General features: G+C 37.6%; 1 protein-coding gene across 1 annotated transcript in view; it reads right to left on the reverse strand.

Annotated features, from left to right (window-relative positions):
• The window catches only part of agxt2 (alanine--glyoxylate aminotransferase 2), a 13,808-nt gene extending 4,607 nt beyond the window's left edge, over positions 1 to 9,201 (reverse strand). Inside the window, exons 1-12 of the mRNA XM_024299782.2 lie at positions 9,012 to 9,201; positions 7,739 to 7,827; positions 7,019 to 7,209; positions 6,823 to 6,946; positions 6,640 to 6,734; positions 6,357 to 6,450; positions 3,936 to 4,029; positions 3,386 to 3,486; positions 3,150 to 3,242; positions 1,771 to 1,903; positions 951 to 1,039; positions 701 to 850 (exon numbers count right to left, since the gene is read on the reverse strand). Of these exons, the coding sequence (XP_024155550.1) occupies positions 701 to 850; positions 951 to 1,039; positions 1,771 to 1,903; positions 3,150 to 3,242; positions 3,386 to 3,486; positions 3,936 to 4,029; positions 6,357 to 6,450; positions 6,640 to 6,734; positions 6,823 to 6,946; positions 7,019 to 7,209; positions 7,739 to 7,827; positions 9,012 to 9,105 (1,347 nt within the window). The 5' untranslated portion in view covers positions 9,106 to 9,201. The remainder of the gene's footprint in view (positions 1 to 700; positions 851 to 950; positions 1,040 to 1,770; positions 1,904 to 3,149; positions 3,243 to 3,385; positions 3,487 to 3,935; positions 4,030 to 6,356; positions 6,451 to 6,639; positions 6,735 to 6,822; positions 6,947 to 7,018; positions 7,210 to 7,738; positions 7,828 to 9,011) is intronic.
• Positions 9,202 to 9,404: the final 203 nt, after the last annotated feature.

Below are 9,404 nucleotides of genomic sequence, written 5' to 3' on the forward strand. Positions count from 1 at the left end.
TCTTTATGGCTGATGTTATTCCCACATGCAACCAGCACAAAAACAGAGGGAAATTCATATTGGCCAGACGTGAAACAAGCTGTCAAGTTGAACACTGATGCATTGGCCACATGCTAAATTTTGTTGATGGTTGCACGTACTCAAAATTGAAGTTCCATTAGTTGTCACTCACCTAGATGTGAGAAATTTGACCCTGAGGGAGTGGTGAGTTGCAGACACAGCCGCACTCAGGAACCATTTTAGTGTATTTAACCCAAACCCTAAGCTTAATCCTAGCCTTAACCGTCCGTGCGGCCAAGAAAAAAGTCAGCCCTCTATTTACAAAATTAGAATAGTCACTTTCTTTCTTTATATATGTTCATCATCATGTTAAAAACACATTTTTATTGGAGTGGGTCTCTAAGAAGAAACTATTATTTCCTTTTCTGACTACAACAACAAATAAAACCAGAAAGTCTCCAAGCAACTGCCCTATTATTTCATTTTCTGCTTCCTTCCTTTCCAGGCCGTGTTTAGACACAACAGATCTCCAGGTGGAGAACATCCGACGCATCTGTGTTTGTTTTGTGCAGATGCCCATTAATGTTATGGCCCATAGTTAAATGGGCCACAGCTGACCCATGTCCCGTAGAGGTTTGGGGCAAATGCACGTTACACAAACACGTGCAGTGAGGAGATCCTTCTGTTTGACACTCAGTACCTTGTCTGTGACCATTTCCACCCCGATCATCAGGCCTTTTCCTCGAACATCTCCAACGATCTCGTACTTGTCTCTCAGCTTTGCCAGTTCCTTCAACAGGTATGTTCCCACATCCAGACTGACCTTCTGTGCTTTGTCTTCTTGAATGGTCTGGAAAAGACACATCAGTTGAAATACAAGCCTCAGTTTGATGAATGAGTCAAAGCAAACGCCCTCTCTTTTGCCAGTTAAAGAACTTCAGCTGTCTCACATCAAGAACAGATGAAGCCACAGCACAAGCCACAGGATTCCCTCCGAAGGTGTTGAAATGTACTCCACTGGCAAATGAGGCTGCAATTTCTGGAAAAAACATTAATGAAGAACTTCACACCTTCAGTCACTTTTTTTATCTTTTATTTTAAAACAAAGTGAGGAAAAGAAAAAGTTAAGCTTCCCTGTTGTTTTTGTGAAGTGCAAGTCAAACATTTTCTGGGAAAAATGTCTAAATTTCTTCTTAAAAAGCTCCAGGGCTTCAAGTATTTACAGTTTAATTATTAACAGAACACCATAGCAACTGGTTACCTCTGCAAATGACACAAGGAGAAACCTGTTACTGCGCCGACTGCCACAAATAAATGTACTTTTCCAGCAGTATGAAACTACCCGTACATGGCAATCAACACACTGGACCACACAGACTCAAAAGGGGACATTTTAATCAATAAGGTGTAATGGTAGGGGTCAAAACAGCCCAGCCAATCAGTTCTGGTTTATTTTCTTAAGACATGATTAAATTCAATATAAAATGTTGCAGCTCTAAACAAGCATATGCGCAGTGGTCTGCAACAAGAACCCTTGATGGGCTTTGGTTCCATTTTTATCCCCTGTGATTGCTGCACTATAATTTCCTCAAATGACTTAAAGGAACTATTGCTCTTCATCATCAATGTTCAGCTGACACCGTTTATATTGCTTTGCAGATCATCCAATCTTATGTTCGTTGTTTCTGCTTTCACATTTCAAATTTTTGTGTAATTATTATTGAAGCCAAAATCCGTTTTTTTCTCTCTGATCAACTTGCATGGCAGTACCTGGTGTTGTCACAACAGCTCCCATGGGGAATCCATTACCGATCCCTTTTGCCATCGTCACCATATCGGGAATAACATCATGGCCCTGAAAACCCCAGAAGTGACTTCCTGTTCGCCCAAATCCTGTTTGGACCTGACAATACAGCATAAAAAGAGTCTTGCAATAAGGATGTTTGATTTGTATGCAGAATTAACAAGGAGATATCAGCTAACAGCTGCACTTTCCCTGTCATATGTTCATCTTGATTTTATTTATTTTATTTAAAGTAGTACTGCTATGTACACGGCCGGTATGTGTGGTGCGTTCAAGAACAAACTACGGTAAATATGAGTTTTTAAACAGGTTTTAATCCTATGATGTTACACAGGTCTGTTCATTGGCCGCATTTAGATCCAGAAAAAGGTAGCCAAGCGTGAACACGAGAGTTTTTAAAGTGGAGGCCCTAAACGTGTATTTAAATAGGCTTTTTCTTGGAAGCAGTCGCTTGAGTCCAGTGTGAACGCAGCATAACATAATTATTGTCATTTCTTTCCCGTTAGAAACCAGCATTTTAACCCAAAAGTTCACCCAATATCCTTTAAATGTGAATTTCCAACAAAGAAAAAACTAATAATTTCCATCCTAAAAAGAACAAAGCTGCAAGGTAATATAAAATATGGTATAAAATATTTAAACTAAAGTGTCCATCTTTAAAAAGCAAATTAAATTCTGGTAATCAGAGAAACAGCAGAGCGAGCACATTGTGTAAAATATCTGGCTTTGTGAAGTGTGTAATTCGAGTTTGGTTGAGTACATTTTGCTACTTATTTTTAATGGTTGTTAATGAATTTCTTCCGTTTTTAGTAGTTTTTTTAGTGTGTTACTCTTTCTTTTCACTGCTTAATTTTTTTTTTTTTTTATAAAAGCTCCACTAAGGACAGGTGCTGCGAATTAGCCACGGCTGTAAACACTGTAATACAAGCATCAGATTGTTCTAATGCAATGATCTATGTTTTTTTGTATTTGTAAAAAAAAATAACAATAAATAAATACATTTAAAAAAATCAGAAAATGTGATTTTCTGCTGTTTTTTTTCTCATTTTGTCGCACAGTTGAGGTATGATGAAAATTACAGGCCTCTCTCATCTTATTTAGTGGGAGAACTTGCACAACTGGTAGCTGCCTTTAAATATTTTTTTTTTGCCCCAGTGTAGTTCATTGAGAAATACTCGAACAACCCAATAATAGAAGACGCAGATCTGAGTGGCCTTGCAAAGAGTAGGATACACTCTGACAAAATAAAGCTTGAACTGACAAGCTCATTCTGCACGTCACGCATCTCTAATTCTAATTAAATATTTTAATTGTTAAAATAGACGCATTACAATGCACATCTGACCTCATCAGCAATGCAGATCCCTCCTCTTTCCCTTACAAGTTTGTAAGCTTCTTTGAGAAAGTCCTTGGGGTATTGCACGGCTCCTCCAACTCCCTGAGTAAAGACAGACATCTAAGCTCATTATGCGGAAAAGAGATGTAAAACAGATTGTGGAATAAATATATTTCATGTTTATTTTATTATTTGCTTATGGACTAAAAGAATTAGTAGTTGGGATGCTCCAATATATACAAAACCTGAATAGGCTCTGCAAAGAAACCAGCAATTCTAGTTGGGACACTAGTAGCCAAAGTCTCTTTGAGCTGTTCGATATAATGCTCATTTGCCATGCAATGACCTGTGGCACAGGGACAAGTCTGTTAGAGCACATCTGCAGATAGTATTGTAAAAATGAGAAATAATGACAACATGCATCAGATTCAAGATACTATTTGACAGTTCTGAGATGTTTTCATTTACATCTGATTTCTGGCTTCAATTTTCCTCATTTCCCCCATTTGAGTTTATTAACAATTTTATCAATCAAAATGATCAAATAAATAGGGGAAAAAATGTATATTTTGGCTTTTTCGCTTTTTATTTTTAACAATTAACCTAAAAATTTTGATTATGTACCTTGAATGTATTTGAATACATTTTCAAAAACAAGATTTTACTACTTAAAAAGCAGAAATTGAAACAAAACTGCTGATCATAGCCCACAATAAAACTGTTATCACAAACTTACATAACATTTTTAAGTTTCAAAATGTTAACTATATTTTACTGTCTGCTCACTGCTGTTACCTTGAGCGCAGTTACAATCTCTGGTCGTCTGAACCGGAGAGTCCCTGCAGTGACTTCCTCCCCACGGACCTCTGAACACATCAGGACACATCGTCTGTTGATCCGGCAGAAAATATGTGAAATTGAATCATTTGAAACAGACCTTTTTTTAAAATAAAATTAATCAATGCGAGAAAAACATTGAATACAATTTTCTAAATCACAGCTAATGAAAGTAAGAAGCTGACAGAACATGAACGTGTTGGTGCGATACTTATTTATTCCACCTTTGATTAAGGTTTCATGATCTAGTATGAGCTTTTAGTATCAACAACTTCGGCTACAAGTTGATAAATATTTAAAGCACCAAAAAGTCTTTAAAGCTTTAAATACACAGTTTTTGTCTCATGCAAGATTATCGGTGCAGCAAGATCCTGACAAAAAATAAAATAAACTAGTGAAAGAAAAAGTTTTTCCGCACTATAAGGCGCACATAAAAGCCCAAACATTTGTCAAAAATCTGCCTAATAATCTGGTGTGTCTTTTGTGTGTGCCAAGTTCCAAAATCTGGAAAAATGTTCTTGTGCAACTTTGGGAAGTCTCCACTCGATTGACTGTCAGACCATTTCTTGCTGACTCAGGTGCCTCGAGCGCATGGATGATCACGCTGTGTACATTTTGATGGACACATGTGGGTCACAGAAATTTATTCTGGGAAATTGTGCTCTTGGGAAACAGTGTGGATGGCGGTAAAGTTTAACACATCTCAAGTTACTGCAGAAACCCACCTTAGTGCAGCAAACACATAAAGATCAACCAGCATTTCAGAGTGCAAGCTTTACCTGGCCTGCACCATTACGTACGCACACAGTCCTGAAAATACGTGGATAATGAAAACGCCGTTCCTTTGTTCGTTCAGGAAATGATTGTGTTACTAAGTCATGTGCTGAAATTAACAGTTTTCTCCCTGTGCAGATGAAACTACAATGGAGCGTACGTCTGATTTTGAATACTCCCCACATGCACGGCTGGGTGCCACGTGCCGTGCAGAGATACTATGGCAAGCCAAAGGGGTCAATAATTACCAAGAAAAGCGCTGTAAAAGATGGCGTATTGGCCATGAAAAAAGCCACTTTAAACACACGTTTTAAAAGTAGCACATAAATTACGGCGTCTTGTGTTGACCCAATACGGCCGTAAAAAGCGCCGTTCTAGCGCGTTCAAAGGCGTTGTTTTGTTGTGTCACCTAGATGAGTCGAATACGTAGTTTTGCTTGAATAAAGTGGCTTCGGCTTTAGGTCTCTCCATTTCCCTCTTTTGTGGCCAATACGCCGGTTTTTTACAGCACTTTTCCTGGTGATTATTGACCCCTTTGGCTTGCCATAAGATACAGCCAAACTTTGCACTAATAGTATGTGTGACAGAATGAAAGGCTTTACATGTGTGGGTTTATATGCACAAGTGTGTGTGTGAACTGCAGTTGTATTGTGTATATTTTGACTAGTTTATATGTAAAACCTTTTTTAGCCAACAGGTATGCTTGAAACTACAGAGTGTGTGTAGACAGGCCCCGCCCACTCCAGATTGATTTTTATACCTGGTTGATTTATGATGTTACCCCCCTCCGTTACCAACTTCTACCTTCTCTAAAATCCCCTCTTTTACCGGTCTCCCCACCAAACTCCCTCTTCCGTCCAGTCCATCCAAAAAAAAACAAAAGTTTACAAACATAATCAATATAAATAAAGTTAAGCATAAAATACAACTCCATAAACTCCTGTTGTGACAGTAAAATCTGTCTAACATAAGAGGTTTTCAGCTCATGTCTGTTTGCTCAGCTGTTGGATAGGACAAGTTTAAAAAAAAGAAAAAAAAAAGATACAGCCAAACTTTATGCACGTTTTTCCAGTGTGTTTGCTGCCTGCGCGTGACTGCACGAATCACTTGGATTCAGCCCTGCTGAATTAGTGCTTAGATCACACTGCAAGATTCCCTTCAGGCCTTGAAAGAAAGGTTCCTGGTGTCACTGAAGGAAAAGCGAAATAGAGCGTGCATCTTTGTTTATGGGAGCAATGGATGACAGATGGCGCACACTTTTACTGAGAGGCAGCGCTGGACAAGTTACGCCACAATATGTGAAGGAATTGTTGACTCCTGGACTTAAGATCTGTGTAACTGTTGTGTGAAATTTCTGCAAAGCTGCCGGCATCATTGCTGAACAACCACCTGGCAATGAGACTAACTCCAACATCGATGAGAGTGAACCTGCATGTTTGACAATGGAATTACGCAGCTATTTAATTCAAACACCAGATGTTTTGTGGGAGTAGATTGATTAAAAAAATAACAAAATTGGTTTGTTAAAAAGTGGAATTACCAATTACCAATGTTATTTTTTTTTACAATCTGATGCTTCTTTAAATATAGCAGTTTAATACATACATTTGTGCAGCCTAAACCGCTGGCAACAGGATATTTATATGCAGCGTTGGAGGTGAGACCCAAAGTCTGTGGGCCTCCACCGTGATATGAACCCCTGGAAGACATTTAAAGACATTTTCAAACATTTAGAATGCAGGAAAAATAACAATTATATTCCTAATCATAGTTTTCTTTTGTCATAAACATATTAAAGAAAATGTGCAAGCTGTAATAACATGTCAAAAGAGCAATTTCATTAAGTAAATGTAAATGGAAGAAAACCAGAAACAGAAGAAACTTAGACCTGAAAGTGATTATATCATAATTGCCTGTGTGGAGGCGGGCCATCAGCATTGCTAGGTCATTTGCTTCAGAGCCACTGTTGGTCAGATAGATCACCTGTGCAAGGGTTAGAGAGCAGAACATGCCTTGTTTACTGCCCACATACTCTGCCACTCTTGGGTAATCTAAAAATCCTCCACCATACCTTTAGGGGATCTGGCAAGTAGGAGGCGAGTTTCTCACAATACTCGTGAAGAGTTGGATAGACGTAGATATTCGTGGTATGCCAAAGCTTCTTCAGCTGCTGCTCGGCAGCGGCTACAACTTTTCTGTGGATGGGAGATCTATTAGAAATGAATTCACATATATGGTGCATTCGTGTTGGTTAATGATTTTATTACGGGTGGCAGTGGCCCACGCTGACAGTTGCAACACCAGCAAACAGGTCCAGATATCGCCTCCCGTCCACATCCCACAGCCACTGCATGTAGCCCTGGTGGAGGAACACTGGCTTCTTATAATAAGTAACTTTTAGGGTCATGGGGTTGCAGTTCTGTCTGCGGATCTCCAACATTCGCTTTGTTGACATGCCCTGCACGAAAAAGCACGGAAACACAAACAGATACGAGATTAATTGAAATAGGTTGCATTTTTTTCAATCAGATGAACACCATTCATTTTCTTTTTCTTTGCATTTTGTGACATCAATGTTAGTCTAAAGCCAAAAGATGCACCAACACAATGTTTTTTTGGTTTTCCCAAGAATGTCTTCAGCCCCTTTTGTTTAAAACCTAAAACAATACATGTTTAAAATTATTTGGCTTGTTTTGAACCTTCTGGGGATGTAACTGTCCACTTGTTTTAATGTTCTTCAAAGATAGAAAGAATACAACACAACATTTAATTTAAAAAAAATAAGCAATAATTTTCTAAAAATAAAAATGCTTAGAGTCTGATAGAAGTTAAGGTTTAAGGTGCACAAATCTGCAGTTTTGTAGATTACACCGAGCCATGACAACACTTCCAACAAGAGTGGAGAAGTGATAAACTACAGGAGCTGTACTGTAACTTGTACCTTGGACCTCACAGGAAAACAAGCAGGAGGTATAGAAACACTTTACCTTGTATTCCTCTGGGCTAAAACTGCACGAGGGCATCTCTGGTCCGTCCGGGATGGTGTATTTGTTGACCTCTTTCTGGCACGATGCACCTATGGAACCATTTTGATTCAGAAATGGAGGAGAAAGTACATCACAAGCTTAGCAGAAATTGAGATATTTTTGACATTTCTGCATGTCCATACCAACTAAATAATATCTAAGATAATATCAGATTTCAGATTCTGTGTAGTCTAATTTCTAATATCTGGCAGCTTTTGCCTTAAATAACAGTTAAAGGAGAACATTTAATCAGTATGTCGGCATAAAATGATTTGGAAAAAGCTTTTAAATGTATTTTATTTATTTATTTTAACTTTATTTATCCAGATTAAAGAACAAAAACTCTGATTTTAACTGTGGCCTGGCAAAAAGCAAGACTTTTGGAGATTTTTTTTTTTTTTAAGAGATAACTTAAGATATTTATGAATAACACATTGATTGTTTATCCACTTGTCAGTTTCCTCATTTTAAGACAAGCCTACAGGCATTCACCATCAAATCCCGGGACATTTCAACAGTTTTTCTGCAGGGCACAGAGAGGCGTAATAACATGAGAAAAGAGAAATGAACGGATCAAAAGGTTTATGCTTTATACTTTATGCTTTTACTGCAAGGAAACATTCATTTTTCCCTATGTATTTGGTGTCACAATCCCTTAGTAAAAAGTGGTTCAAATAAAGTTTATTTTATTAGGTATACTTTAGTATAAAGGATAGCAAATATACTACAAACCATGGAGTGTAGAAAGTATATTCAAGTTTACAACATAAAAGCACTACATACCTCACTTTTACTATAGACTACTTATAGTGCACATAAATAGGGCTTACCACATTATAAATAGACTAGGAGGTTTTATGTTATTATGCATTTTTTATTGCTTTTAATCTTTTTATTCTATAACCTCCCCTTGAAATGTATTCATAACTATATAATGTATTCATATTATGTTAACTATATAATGTATTCATACTATATTATGTATTCATAATTATATAACTATAATTTAATACTATTGCAAGAAATACTTATTTTGTTTGTCAAAAAGTGGAAAAAAATACTGCACATTATGCGAATTCTATCATGTTTTGCTAATAATATTAAACATTTAGCAATAAACTGAGCATTACTCAGTTCAATATTGAAATAGAAAGTGTTTGTTTTTTAAAATCAGCGTCAATGACTATCCCAAACAGGTTGAATCTGGTTTTAGTCCGTTTTCATAATGACTTACCACTTAAATGGAGCTTTGCCAAACTTGGATAAGTGCATTTTTGTCCTGTTAAAAATGCCCAACGAAAACTTAAACGGGAAACAGCTTTGTGCATGTTGAACGAGCACAAAACACACAATTCTGCAACTTTTCCTGCCGTCACTAAACTCCCCAAACTTTATCCTTTTTCTCTTTTTTTTTCCTGCTGAAAATTGACATTTGTGGGCGGGTGGGAGCCTGATGATCCTGATTGCTTTAGAGTCCAGCTCCTCCCCCGTGACGTCATGTGTCCACATGTGCGCCTGCGCACTGCGAAGACGGCTATTCCTGTTCTACAAACACGGCTGTCAAGTTTGAGCAAAAATGTTAAATGATCTAAATATTGACAGTTGATTTGGTCTACAAACAGAAACC

This window comes from Oryzias melastigma, linkage group LG12 (genome assembly GCF_002922805.2).
Source record: "Oryzias melastigma strain HK-1 linkage group LG12, ASM292280v2, whole genome shotgun sequence".
NCBI lineage: Eukaryota > Metazoa > Chordata > Actinopteri > Beloniformes > Adrianichthyidae > Oryzias > Oryzias melastigma.